We start from the raw sequence: 15,394 nt of genomic DNA on the forward strand, positions 1-15,394 counted from the left end.
GAAAGTGGAACTTCTGAAGACATTAGAAGCGCCGGCTTGGATTGTTAAACCAATAAACGGGTCCGGCGGCAGATTCCGTTCTTTTTTTTTATTTAAAAATAGCAAGTTATTCAAACATTTACAGGATATGTGAACAAAAGATTCTATGCAACTGTTTCCCGCAGCCTATACAGAAGAGAAAAGAAATATATTCGTGTTATTTATATATTTTTGTCTTTTTTACAAATCGGAGGTGAAACAAGAAAATGCATGTTGACGGTTCAAGTCCTCGGTTCAGCAAACCCTGATTTTTACCCGATGAGTTTTTCGCCGTGTGGTGCGAGTACGCTCCGTTCGCGTGGTGCACGTACACACACACACACACACACACACACACCGGAGTGCGCTCGTGTGTACACAAACTAAATCATACTACACACACACCAAAGTCTTGAGGATCTCCAGGTCTAGAGTGTGTCTGAGATCTCGTGGGGCGGCGGATGGACGCGGAGAGCTGGCAGGTGATTGGTTGTGACTCCTCCGGTCCATCGGCCGTTTTTTGTTTTTCTAGCGGGAACCCGAGCCGTGTCTCTACGCCGTCTTAATGCCCTCAAACCCACAGAACTTCCAGCGTTTCTCCAGGCTCGCCCCGACGCCCGTCAGCTCCTGCTTGAAGGTGCAGGGCAGCCGACCCAGAAGAGTCTCCACCTCGGAGGTGCTGATCTGAAACGACAAGAACGTCCCAAAACAATCACAGCTCTGACACTACTAGTGAAAATGCTTCTCTTTTTCAATTTAAAGGAGGTCTTGGGGAACTGAGAAAAACGGACATTCCCTTGATTTTTTTTTGACACATAAGGAGTCATTGTGCTATAAAAACTCAAAACGTTCTCATTACTCTAAAAGCAGATTCTCAACAGAAGATGATCAACAGCAGCTTCTACATCGCTGCCTGTTTAGCCCCGCCCACCGATTCGTGTACACGAGCGAGAGGAGAATCAATAAAGACGCTCTGAAGACTATCGGTCTTTTGTTCACTTCATTTTACGGATTCGAGCACACTCCGATGCAGGGTTTTCGGAAAGATTCAAATTAAAAAATGATGCTGTGATCTGACAGTAATGCAAAACACACACGAGTAACTGTTTTTATTTTTTATTTTTACCACTTGTCCGTTAAACAGATCAATTGAAATGAGTATTTATGCGTTTTTAATCACGGCAGCGTTCATGAGCAATGAATGCATGCTTTTAAACATACACTAAAGTATTAGCCAATCACAGCAGTGGACGTTAAAAATCCACACCCATTTAAACAGAACATAAACAAAACAGAAAAGAGCTTTTTGGATGTGGCAATCTGATGTGGACCTCAGAGAACAGTACAAAATAAAAAAATAAAAGCAGTTTTAAAAGGAATATTTGATTCATATTTTGAATCACAATGCAGATCATTTTGAAGCACGTTTCAATGACACGTATTTCATTAAGCCATCGAATGGCTTTGAATCCCAGTGAGCAACCACACAAATCTCTCTCAAGAAAAAACTGCTGGATAAAAACCTTGAAGGAAACACACTCATCTGAGGCCAATCCTCCAAACACAACGGCAGTCCTGCACTGCGGACATATTCAGGGTCAAATACAAGTTAAATCTGGTTGAATCATATTTAAAGATTCATTTAAACTTGTACGTTTTTTAAAGCCAAAATCTGGGTTGGAGTAAGGCACTAACGGTTAAAGTGAATGGAGCTAAGTTGTAAAGGTTAAATTATACTTCTGTGATTTGTAAATTGGTCTTAAAAAAGTGTTTAAATTTACCTTTATAAAACCAGCAGTACAGCCACGAGAGGTTAGTGTTTAGCATGAACGCATTGCTCAAAAGCACAAAGTCACTGGACCCATTTTCCTTCATTCTATTTGTTTGCTTGTTTTCAAGGAAATCAGGCGCAAGCAGAAATTATTGGTGCCACTGTCACCCAGCATTATGCCACAAAAAAAGCAACTTGAATCAGTCCTTGGATACTCATAATCAATCCAGGTCAATGAAAACATTTCACTGATTACTTAAACGATGCGAAATGCATTGCACTATCATTTTAGGAAAACGTCCCAGGTTAGCTCCGATTTAAAATGAGCTTGATGGGATTTCAGATTTCGTACAGAGGCGCGCTGTCAGAGCCCGCACGTGACGTGAACCGTGTTCTTCACAGGATCGTGAAACCCACTCGCAGCGGCTTATCGAGTGGCAGGCAGGGCGACGCGAACGCCGCTTTATCAATTAAACCCTCCCACCGGGGTGCATTGTTTTTAGTGCAAACGAGCGGAGTGTTGATGAAGATATGAAGGCATGAGCGCGCCGCGGAGAGCGAGAGCGTGGGCATCCACAGCCGGAGGGTTTCAACTCAAAACCGAAAAGATATAGAGGCTCATTTTCACCCTCCATCTGTAAGTGTAAATTAGTCACTGTGTGACAGCGAAAGCAGAGCGAGAGAGCGAGATAAAGCCTGAGAGATGAAGGAAAATAAAGAGTAATCAACGCCGCGCTATAGTAAGACGAGCGCTTTATTTCAGCATTAAACATTTTGGCAGGAAAAGCTTGAGGATTGCATTTGAGAACAGAAAGATGAAACACACACACACACACACACGTGGGGAATGTGTGTGTGGTCCTGCTGTGAGCGTGAGAACTGTGCTGTGAGCAGAACATAAGAAGCAGAGCCATACTTTCAGTGTGTGTGTGTGTGTGTGTCTGAGTGAGTAGCCTGTGTGTGTGTGTGTGTGTGTGTGTGTGTGTGTGTCTGAGTACACCGCATGCTCAAGGGCTGTTTACTCAGCCTGTGTGTGTGTGTGTGTGTGTGTCTGAGAACATAAGAAGCAGACCTGTGTGTGTGTGTGTGTGTGTCTGAGTGAGTAGCCTGTGTGTGTGTGTGTGTGTGTCTGAGTGAGTAGCCTGTGTGTGTGTGTGTGTGTGTGTGTCTGAGTGAGTAGCCTGTGTGTGTGTGTGTGTGTGTCTGAGTGAGTAGCCTGTGTGTGTGTGTGTGTGTGTGTGTGTGTCTGGTGGAGTAGCCTGTGTGTGTGTGTGTGTGTGTGTGTCTGAGTAGCCTGTGTGTGTGTGTGTGTGTGTGTCTGTGTGTGTGTGTGTGTGAGTGAGTAGCCTGTGTGTGTGTGTGTGTGCCTGTGTGTGTGTGTGTGTGTCTGAGTGAGTAGCCTCTGAGTGGAGTAGCCTGTGTGTGTGTGTGTGTGTGTGTGTGTGTGTGTGTCTGAGTGAGTAGCCTGTGTGTGTGTGTGTGTGTGTGTGTGTGTGTGTGTCAAGGTTATAATCACCAATCGAAAACCTTCTACTCTATCAATCTAAGTTAATAAATCTTATCTGGAGATCGATACATGTTACACGAATGCACTAATCGTGTTGACTAATGACTGACAACAGCTGGCTGCAGAAATAACTCACAGGGTTCATCAGTCAGTACTAATTACTTTTAATACTTAAGTATGTTGAGTAAAGTGTTTTTGCACGCTTCATATTTCATTAAGGTATCTGCACTTGATTTGTGTTCTTCACCGCTGATTAAAAGTCCAACAAAAGAAGAAGAAATAAGACGCCGCTTAGTTGATCCCCAACCGCCTCAAAATAAAGACTTGACAATAAATCAAGCGCTTTGTCATGAGCAGCGCAAACTTTGGAAATCTTCCTGCGTGACTCAAGACGCTGAATCAGAAAGACTCTGGAGACGCCAGAGCGGTGATAGTCACAATTTACTGCTAAATCAGACGCGTTCAGATCACGTTTAATTGTCAGTAAGTGCTGCAGCTGCATTCTTATAATTGCGACAAATAAAACTTTGCACAAACTTCAAAGAGGTTACTGTTTCCAGGTGTTTTTGATGAAGAGTAGTGTGTGTCATCACAGCGAGACGAACAGCTGCAATGAAGCATAAAACTGCTGAAGCTAAATAAAAAAATAAAATGGCATCAATATAACCGACTGAAAATGAGAAGTAAAAACAAAAGGAGTGAAAAGTGTGCGCGCTTCGTACCTTGGTGTCCAGCCGCTGTAAATAGGAGCAGATATATTCGATGCTGGCTCCAAAAGGATGGACGTGAAGAAACGTCGAGATGATTCCTGTGGAAGAAAAGCCAAAGATGAATCACTGATAGATTTTGCAGTACAGTAGAAATATGAATAAATCTGTTCCAAAACCTTTCAGAAGCTGCCAGTTTTAAAGACCAAGTACTAACTAAAATTAACCTCATAAATGATTTTATACACTGAACACACACACACACACACACACACACACACACACACACACACACACACACACACACACACACACACACACACACACACAGCAGAGGGACCCCTGCTGGTCTTATGATGCATCTTTCATCTTTATTTTTGAGACCACGTCCTTCTCGTCTAATAAAAGGTTCTCCTGTGGAGATACGTTGATGTGCACGTCTCTGCAAAAAAACGCGGTTTCCTGCATCTATTGGTTTTTTGTTTCAGATATTTTTTATTATACATGTTCATGTCCATCAGTTTACACTTTAACGATGCTTGGAATCTCAAGATACGCTTCGAACGATTTTTAAACGTTTTGTTTTAAAACTAAAAGACAGAAAACAAGTTTTCTCATGCTGAGAAATAAACAGATGTATGTGAGTGAGAAAATATAACATATGGTGTAAAAAATAAATGATATTTTTGATAAGCTATTCTCTGTTTTTATTTAAGCTCCAGCAGATAAGAGGCATGTTTGGAAGATTCTCTGGTCGCTTTACCGCTTTTCTGTTGCTGTCAGGAAGGACTGAATTTAAAGAACTTGCTTCAAAAGAAAAAAAAATAACATTTTAATACAAATACTTTTATCTTGAATATTTTGTGGTAACCGTTTTATAAAAGCAATAAGGCACTCGAGGCAGTGCTTTATCGTGAATAAATCACGGCTGGATGATACAGCACAGCCTCGAGTACCTATTACTTACACACACACACACACACACACACACACACACACACACACACACACACACGACAAATGACTGTATTTTGAAGTGCATGCTATGAAATCCATTCATAACTTATTTCACAAATAATCATGATTGTTGACATTTCATCCACCTTGGATAACTTTATTCTTGCAGCATTGGACACAGTGCTCCCTCAGATCTCAGCCCAAATGAGGCAGGAGACAATAATTCTTGATTTGAGAGCGTGTCTAGCAGGCCCTAAATGCCGTCTAAGTAGGCAGCACACTTGGTTTTGGAGCAGAGCGCTATACTGCATCGTCAACCGATATTTCCCAGCGCTGATTTGCAAATGAAGTACTTGAGTTGTTTTCCCTGAAGTGGATGTCCTCATCGGCTAACTCTGCCTCTTGAACTTTCTAAATGATTATGAGTGTTTAATTGCAGTTTTGATGCTGTTTGTCGTAATCAAGGCGGTTCCTCGGTCTTCTGAGTGCTTCATTCACGCACTCAGACGTATGGAATAACAATAACGGCTGCTATTAGCACTTCTGGCTTGAATACGCTAGGTGTGCGCGGAAAACTCAATTATTCTCAACGCATTGTGGTCCGATCAGGAAAGCGAAGCAGCTCTCCAGAGAGAAGCGCACAGGTGCCGCAGTCAATATTCTATTAGTCTTGATGGACTATACATATAGTTTTATATATTATACATGATTTCATTGCAGTGTGTTTGGATTACCACATCTTTTCATTTACACACATTGATCCGATGCCAAACACTGTTAGTTGAGAGAAAATGGACCTTTTATAACATAATACCAAGTTTTATTAATTTATGGGTGTCTGTTAGAAGATATAATACTGTATGTGATTAAACACCCTGAGATGGCTTGGGAATAAGAACAAAATGCACCGAGCCTCCCACGTGACCCATAGAAGAACATGGATATGGCTACATTTCATTAATTCAGTTCCGTGTGGGAACAAATTCTTAATATCTGATAATTTCCCCTCATTTTTATTTTTTGAGACACATCCATCCCCATTACTGTACAGAAATATTAAAATAATGTTTAAGAGTTTAAACAGAGCAAATAGTAATTTTTTCAGGAGCTATAAACACAGCAGCTATCAGTAGAGGCTTGAGTAGAGACTGATGTAGCCAATTAAGTGTGGATTATTAGGAGGCCATGATGGATATTGGTCAATAGAGGAAGCCCAGGGGCCAGCTGCATGAACTAGGCTAGCTCTATGTTAAGACACTGTCTTAAGAAGCAGTATAACCAACTAGCAGTTAAGTGTGAGGTAAATAGTCTTATATTTTGGATTCAATTTACACTAATCCACACACAGATTTTTTTTGGAATATCATATTTGATACATCAGCCTTTTATGGCTAGTGATATGGAGCTCATAAGAAAATACCAGTTTATAACTGTGCAAAATATACAATTTGGTGGAGCTGTTGATATTTTATGGCCAAAAATAAGATGAAACGATGGTAGTTTGTAATGTAAAGCATGTAACAAAACAGCAGACTACCTACAAAATGCATAGAAATATCAGTATCCTAATAATGTCCTAGTAAGATGATATTTGAAGACTCAGTTTTATGATCAAATCTCTGTAGTTTTCAATATGGGGGCAAAACATGGGATGCAACGCAATACAATGATGATGAGAGATAAACAAGTACTGTTAAACCCCTGCATGGATAATCAAGTAAACATAAGCAGTTTCAGTCCAGTAAGTTGAAATATTACTAACAATATCAAAGTTATTCTTAAACTATCAATGCAACAAGTTTTCATCAATGTTTTGAACATTTTGAGTCTATATAAACGTGTGTATTAAATATGACGCATTGAACGTTCTCACTATACTGTGACGTTATCACCGTGAATGAAGGAAATCAACCTGCGCTGGAAAATAAGAGCAGCTCAGATGCTCCTCGCTGCTTTCATAAACACACAGGCGTTTGCTACAAGAAGGCCTCTTGACTGCATTACGTCTGGATGCAAGCGTGTTCTGTTCTCCTTTAGTTTTGACAGGAGCTCCTCCTCAGACACGGCATGAGCTCAAACCGATCTGACGGAAAGAAAGAGACTGACGAGGAGCATCCACTTCACTAGTGTTAGCGAAGCTGCTTTCTTCATTAGAGAGCAGTGTGCCGGACAACAGCTCGGTCAGCACTCCTTCCAGTCACTGGACTGGCAAATAAGCCGAGTGCAATACAAATAAAACCCTGGCGGACGCGCGGTGCCAAGCCAATTAAACACGCAGAGGCCGCCGTGTTCTTCACTACACACATCCACATCTGGGTTAGATCTTTTTCTCTTATGCCAATCAGTTTCATCATTCTGGAAACCTGGAAATGTTTTCGGCATAAACAAAATATTCAAGTGACTAGGGATCACTGAATGATTGAAAATCATCGCCTCTCCACTTTGTGGCCACCTCGGGGTGTGCATTTGTTTTTAATAATTCAACAGTGCGGAGTCCATTATTTCTTCCTTTCTGGCTGTTTCTCAAAATATATACCTAGACGGTTTTTGGCCACGGGCTTTGGCAGCCTCTGTGCTGCGGATGACATGCTAAACTTCCTCATTAAAAAGCATCCGAGGTGACTCATTTGGCCAGGCAATTAACACCTGCACCCTAGAAGACATAGCTGTGGATGATGAAAATAATGAGAAGAGCCCTGTGTCTGATGAGATAAAGTGTGAAAAGAGCTCTCTTACCCACGAGCAGAGCCTCTCTCTCGGACTTGACCGGGCTGGGAGGCCCTTTCTCGGGCAGGCTCTCCTTCTCCTGGCTGCAGGACACCACGGCCGCCGCAGACTCCTGTGGCAGGAAATAACAACAAAAGAGAAAGTTGTTTTCCTCTCACGGCCCTCTGCCCTTCCCCTCATTACCCCGGTCCTCTGACGGGCTGAAATCTCCTCGCCCAGTTGTGTCAAAGTGATTTATCCCGCGACAAATAAAGTTCTCCTGCGCTCGATTGGCCTGTAATGATCTGTCATGTTCTGAGTGAGGATGGAGGAGGGGAAACGGGACGAAAGAACTGAGGGGAAAACGTAGAGAGAAAGAGCGGCAGAGTGGAAGGAACAAAAGGCTAGAACAGAATAATAGACACTTTCCACAAACAGGGTGCAAAGCTCGAACTTTTTTCTTCTTCTATAAATGGTCAGTGAAAGGAGGAGCTTCACTTCAAAACCAACGTTACGTGATCCTTTTTGATTTTATATTTGGACAGCAAAACCAGTCATAAGGGTAATTTTTTTCAAAACTGAGATTTATATATAATCTGAAAGACGAATAGAGCTTCCATTTGATTTATTGTTTGGCTAAAAAAGCTCAAGTTTTTAGCAATGCATATTATTACTCAATACTTTTTTCTTTTTTTAAAAAAACGTTGATACATTTACGGTAGGAAATTTACTAAATATCTTAACGGAACATGATCTTTACTTAGTATTCTGATGGTTTTTGACATAAAAAAGATAATAATAATAATAATTTTGACCCATACATTGTTAATTTATGCTTTGCTAATTTTGCAACCATGTCAGCAGCATGTCTTTTTTTGTGATTTAAATACACAGCAACAGTTATTAAAATAAAATGCATTAAAATGTAAATAAATATCTACTTTTCATTAATAAAAAAAGAAATCAATAATATATTCAGCAAGCAGTGCAAGTGTTTTTAACATTAATAAATAATAAATGTTTCTATACACTAAAGACTGGAGTAATGATGTTGGAAACTCACCTTTAGTTACAGAAATAAATTATATTTTAAAATATATTCAAACTGTATACATTTTTTCTTTACAAAACCAGAAACATTTGACACATAAACACTTGCAGTTTTATATATGATATTACTTAATACACTAATAAACTTTTTTTTGTACTTCTAACATCGTGGTGGAGGTGCGAAGCGGACGAGAGTGACTTACGCTGGCGTGATTGGTGCTTTCGTCGCCTCCTCTGTCCTCCCGCTCGGACGTCTCCAGCTAGTCAATTAACAGAAGGAGAGAGCTGTCAGCGAGTAATATGTCACCGGCTCGCGCTCGTTCACACGGGAGACTAAAGGACGCAGGACACACCGCGGGGCAGGAAGCGAATCACAGGCCTGACACGCCGAGAGCTGAAGGTCACGTTTGCAAATGGATTCCTCTAAATGCCAAATAAGCAGCAAAGCTCCAAAGCATTTGTCCTGCTCAATGAAACTCTAATGAAGCGCGGCAGAATCGCCGAGAGAAGGCAGCCATTTCAAGCCGCTCTGCTGAGATTAGTAACGCAACCCGATGCCGGCGGAATATTTAGTGGCGTTTGCCAAGGCAGGCATCGCTACTCTTATTGCTCACGCTTCTGGACAAACCTCAAATCCATGTATAAAGCTTTGGATTAGCACCACCTGGACTACATACATGATCCATATCTCAAACAGCACGGCTTGTTAAAATGAGGTGTGCTATTCCTTTCTAAGTGATCTGATTTGCGATTTCCGCCGTGCTTTGATAACGCAGGTGAAGAAATCCCATGAAAGACCTAAGCCATATCTAGATACCAGAATATTAAAGGCTCCGTCTGGATAGAGGGCCCCGGGGACACCAGAATATAATAAATAATCTTAAAAATATCGTCTGGCCAACGGCAAGTTTTAGAGGGCCAAGCACCGATGACATTTTCTTCAGGAAATGTAAACGCTGTGTATTATAAAACAGATTGCTTCCGCTCTAAACAGGATTTGATAAATCACATTTAAAGCTATCTCGAAACAGACGATACGCAATATCTACACCCGTGACCACATCAATGCAGTTCTATATTTGTAGAATTAAAATAAGAGAATTGATTCTTGATTGTTTTATATCTATATGTTTGAGTTTTAGTGGTTTTACACGTTGTCCATTTGAATCATTTCAACACGCGGCATGTCTTTAAATGTTCACGATCAGTCACATGACAGTAAGACCGGACTATCATGTCAACCAATGAGGATCAATGAATGCACCGGCTGTTTTAAGGACTTACTGTATCATTCCAGCAATAATAATAATAATAATAATAAAGTAAGTTATTTCAAAGGGTCCTAGTACACAAAAATAAATATGGGCATCTTTTATCGTATTTCTGTTACGTAAAAGGCCTCGTGGTTTACCGCTTTTTAATGCGCACAAAACTCTGTGACAGAAGAAATATTAATGAAGTTTATCACAGCAAGAGACGGAAGAGCAAACACCGACGACGCATACTTGCGTACAGACTGATGTATGACATACACAACACATTCATCCAGCAGAAAACAATAAACCGCTCTACAAGCAAGCGATGGGCACAGATCTATAGGAGGAACGGCTGCGTTGAAATTGATTTTCATTTCTTCCATTAATGAGTCTGTCTCAGGTGATTCATCAATGCGCACGCTGATGCCCTGAACTCTCCTTCAGCATGGATCAGTGGTGCCGAGATAAATTCCTCCGCAGAGTGCCAATCAAAGCTGAGCCGCTGCTGTACCACATGCAGACATTTCTCCTTCTCTTCCTGCTCTGAATGACGAGCAGCCGACCAACCATTTCCAAAATGATTAGTCTTGGAGGTGATAAAACCCAAACTTAACCTAAAACGATCCGCTCCACCGTACCAGATAAGAAAAAGCCAGATAACAACATCTGTCTGTACAAGATAACAGGCTATCAAATTTGGGGCGTGCATCGTTTAGCCTTCTCAAATTGTCATTACCTTTTGGAAGTTCAATCTCAAACTCAGTCTGATTTAAATGTCACTTTTCCTAAGTTTCATACATGAACGAGCAGGTTTTGATGTGTTTGTCCCCGTGTTCTGGTGAATAAGAGCTCTGCTGAGGACAGCGGTGGTTAATTGAAAGGCTGGTGTGTGGGAGAGTGGCTGAAGCTGCGGAGCTGCCATTAGTTTTCATTAGCGTCTGCACACCTCGGCACTTCACGAGCATCAGGCGCTGGATTGGTTGGCATTGTGGCATGGGTCTGCACCAACTATATGCAACGTTTGTGAAGTGCGCGCTTCTGCAAGGCGTTTTTCTTGCGCCGAGATTGCGTGATGCCACAGCAACAAGGCGTAACGATGCCAACGTGCATGTCAGCATGGATTCATCAAGAATTCAATTCGGTGCTAACAGACAATTAGCAGTCAGGATAAAAAAAAAAGACATGACATTTAAGTGTGAAATATTATTAGAAAGACAATAATTTAAAATGTAATTCATTGTGACCGTTATGGACAGGATTAGCACGAGTAGGAGGATGAGTTAAGGGAAATACGTTCAAAACACACACACACACACACACACACACACACACACACTTATATATATATATATATAAATAAAAATAAAATAAAATAATTATTATATATATATATATATATATATATATATATATATATATATATATATATAAAAGATTAAAAAAATAAAATAAAATAATTATTATATATATATATATATATATATATATATATTATTTATTATTATTATTATTTTTTTAATAAATAAGGACTTTAATATGTATAACACTGAGTATACAGCTGAAAATGTATAAAAGAGTTTAGCATAAAGTAGAGAAAAACTGCTTTTTTGCTTAATAACTAAAACTTTTTTGATGGATCCACAACATACTACCAGAAAATATGTCAACTTATTCTATTAACCCCAACAATCTACTCTGAGAGTTAATATACATGCAATTAATGCTAATGTTTGTTTGTGTATTATTGATGTCAATTTCAAAGGAAGTACCAGAGGTTGGTATCTGTATAGACAGAGAGAGACTTCAAATCCTGTTTTAAACACATTACCTGCATTATTTCCGCTGCATCACTGCATCATCTTATCTCTGAAATTATGCCTGTTTTGTTTATGCATTAATTCATAATGTCTGCTCGCTGCAAACAGGGAGTCTAACGCAAGGATTTCACACGGTTTTTTCTTTGTTTGGAACACCGAAGCCTCATCCTGAGCTCATGTTCCTTTAATTAGAGCGCAGGGAATCAAATATTCTGCTCTGATCCGGAATCCCTGGAGAGCGCTCAGCAGGACAGACTCATTAATACACGCCGCCCTCAACCGACAGCCGTCTCTGCCTCATCTCCTCAGCAGACGAGAACGCGGCGAGCGCAGACAGAGTTAGAAGAACACAAGCAGAGACGGAGACTCACGGGCAGAGCGTGTGATGTGGGGAAGGCTTGAATCCGATCCTTCAGACTCTGGATCTGGCTTTCGAGCTGTTGTTTTTCCCTCCGAAGTTCTTCTCCAGCTCCGCCTCTCTCTGTTTCAGATCTCGCGCGCTTCTGAGCAGTTGCTAGGAGAAACGGCACAAAGGAAAAACGCGACATTAAAAACGTGCGATAACAAGAGACGAGCGTTATAAGAAGCTCAACAGGCCTGACGCCGCACGCAGATCAGTTCATCAGTATTTAAAGAGAGCGCACGCTGCGCACCAACGCTTTGATGCCGGTTTGGGCTGCTTCATTAAACTCAATGTTAGAATATCTGAATATCTATGGGGTTTTTACGCCTACCTGTTCTAATAGGTTGATCTGGCTGGTAGGAAAAGAACGGTCGCGGACTATTCCAGCTAGACTCAAAAAGCGCTGATAAACAGTAGCTTCCAAAGTAGTTTTTTTGCAAGAAACATATGCAAGCGGTGCCCAGTATTTTTTTTTTTTTGCTAGAGGCTCTTAAAAGCGTGAAATGTATTTTTCAAGGTCTGCTGCCTTGACATCACAGCTAGGTGCTAGTAGGATCCAAAATGAACACTCACTAAGCGCCAAAATGAGATTTAACATGGGCTTTGGTGGGTAAATAAACACAGTTACTTGCCAGCTGGCCAGTCATTTCATGTGGAACTGCAATTTCACATGATTTTAATTGAATGATGGGCTGATTATTGCAGCAGATTGTGTTTACATGGGTGAATAACATTTAAAAGAATGAAATAAGTAAAAAAATGGATATGATTTCACTGGCTCATGCCTCGAACATGTAAAAATGAGTGCTGTACTTACTGATAAAACTTAGTGGAATATGTTTTACAAGAGAATACAATAAAAGTCTTTATATGTTTAATTTAGCGTGTAACTTGTGGTTTCTTTCTACATTTTAAAGTTATCCACATCCAAATATATTTTGATATGATCCAGATATATTTGAAAATGTAAGTATTCTGTCGTCGTTGCAGAAATGTAAAGTGAAGATAGCATTTATCTTAAGCAATAATATTAAGTAAATAGTAGACGTAATTCACACCAGTAGATATATATATATATATATCTATACATATCAACAGACAAAAACACCATTTCAGTGTGGATGAAAAAGATGTGGTTTGTACAAATTAATATGCGATTAATATGATTTTAAGCACTTCCAGAGGTGCTGTGCTAACTTCTATTGAGATGAATGGGACGCTAATGGATAGATAGCGGCAGGTATTATGTAGACGCCCTTGACCTAGAAAGCCTTCCATACCCAAATATGCAGTTTTTGGACGGCTCACCGGGTTTGAGACGTCTTGCTATCAGATAATTCAATCTGAGGTGTTATGACTGTGTTGAATGTGGCTTTATTTGATTACCTCTAGCTCATAAAGACATTTGAACAGTATGCAGCTGATACGACAGCTGTTCCCCGACCTCCAGAGGTGCCGTACAGTGACATTCAGAAACGGGAGGAAAAATATTTGATGGTGTGCGCTTTCACTCTGAGACGAGTAAATAGATTTTTGTGCCTTGAGGTTGTTTGTATGTCTGTAGCGGCTCAGGTGAGGGACTGATTAAATCCAAAGCTGGATACACACACACACACACACAGGCTCTGTGCTGCCAGTCTCAGCGGAGGAGTGTGTTCCCACTGAATATATGTAAATTGATTTGTATATGCACATCTCTGTCAGCATAATAATGCTTCAGACATGAAATAATATATATATATATATATATATATATATATATATATATATATATATATATATATATATATGTTATGTATTATTATTGTTGTTAAAACATGTCAAAACAGCCACAGATGGGAATAATACCTCAAACTGTTCAGCATATTAAGAATAAGTGTGCTATTACTTTGGCCTTGTAGTTTTCTGGGGGAGGACAGAAAAGGCAAAAATAAATAAAATAAAACAAATAAAATTATAATTACATCGTTATACAAATAATAAAATATAATCAAATATAAGAGACAGTAAAGTAAAAAAATTAACTTACTATTTTATTATCATTAATCATAATTTATTATCATATTTTATTATCATTTATTAGTTTATTATCATTAACTGTTAGTATAGAATTACTATGTGTGTCTATATATATATATATATATATATATATATATATATATATATATATATATATATATATTATACACCATTATTATGAATTCTTATCAAAGTATATAACTTTTTTACTGTATTTTGATCCCAATAAATTCGTGTAGCATTGGTCAGCAACAGTGGTTTACGGAACAAAAATGTAATTTTCTTGAGTGCAATGTTTTGTCGTCTTTTTCTTTTTCAAATGAGAGAATAGACATTTAAGGAAAGACGTAACGCAATTTAGGTAACGCGTTATGTAACACATTTTTCATGCCATGTTTCTAAGCATGCTAATTTGTTGACAAGCCTAATAAATCAGAAGCTACTGCTCTGACTTCTCATTACCGATCCTGCTCAGCATTCAGAGGCCAGAGCGATCTGAGCTACATAAACTGTGGTGATGTAACCTTTTGTTTGCCTTCATGGCCTGCTCCTCATGAATAAATCAGAGCGAGGGTGAGTTTAACACGCCTCTGAGTGCAGGAGCCGCAGCGCCTCCCCACAGCCCTCGCGTACCACTGCCGAGTGATTCAACTCGGAGAACGGTCTGTGCTGTTCACTTCATGTGACAGAATAACATGCCGTCTCTTCACACGCCGCTGGAGATCAGTGAACACCAACTCAACAAATCGCCGGGCGTATGCTCATATGTGACCCGTGGAGTGAGTTCCTCTCCTGCCACAGCAACGTTCAATATGCAGAAGCCCATTAGGGCTCATTAGAGGAGATCACGACCTTCAAAGTGAGACAAACTCCTCTCAGAACAGGTGTCCTTCATGGCTTAATGACGCTCACATGACAAGGTCAAAGTCGCGGTGGAACATCTGCATACGCTGGGCTTACAGGAGGACGCCTTCCTATTGATAGCTACAGGAAAGTGAGGTACAAAATAGAGAGATTTAACCCTGCCCATGTGAATCTGTATTGTGCAAATGCACGGTTTGGGAAAAATAAATGTAAGTTGAAAATCACCCTCAGATCTCTAGGTCACTCTGAGCGGTGAAGAACAATGGAGAACGGAGGACAGATGGCTAAAAATAGCGGCAGTCTTCAAGAGAAGATAAAA

At 40.1% G+C, this 15,394-nt stretch overlaps 1 protein-coding gene across 5 annotated transcripts in view; it reads right to left on the bottom strand.

Moving 5' to 3' along the window:
* Window positions 1–323: 323 nt before the first annotated feature.
* enox2 (ecto-NOX disulfide-thiol exchanger 2) overlaps window positions 324–15,394 on the bottom strand; it is a 385,733-nt gene continuing 370,662 nt past the window's right edge. For 4 of the 5 annotated variants that reach the window (XM_043257503.1, XM_043257500.1, XM_043257501.1 and 1 more), the window contains 4 exons: window positions 8,920–8,976; window positions 7,697–7,799; window positions 4,019–4,104; window positions 324–702 (listed from right to left, as the gene is read on the bottom strand). In XM_043257503.1, coding sequence (XP_043113438.1) covers window positions 571–702; window positions 4,019–4,104; window positions 7,697–7,799; window positions 8,920–8,976 — 378 coding nt within the window. In that variant the 3' untranslated portion in view covers window positions 324–570. Of the gene's footprint in view, window positions 703–3,833; window positions 3,931–4,018; window positions 4,105–7,696; window positions 7,800–8,919; window positions 8,977–15,394 lie in introns of all 5 variants that reach the window. The other variant, XR_006252544.1, reaches the window with a different exon arrangement.

The sequence above is a fragment of the Puntigrus tetrazona genome, chromosome 14 (assembly GCF_018831695.1).
Source record: "Puntigrus tetrazona isolate hp1 chromosome 14, ASM1883169v1, whole genome shotgun sequence".
Lineage (NCBI taxonomy): Eukaryota > Metazoa > Chordata > Actinopteri > Cypriniformes > Cyprinidae > Puntigrus > Puntigrus tetrazona.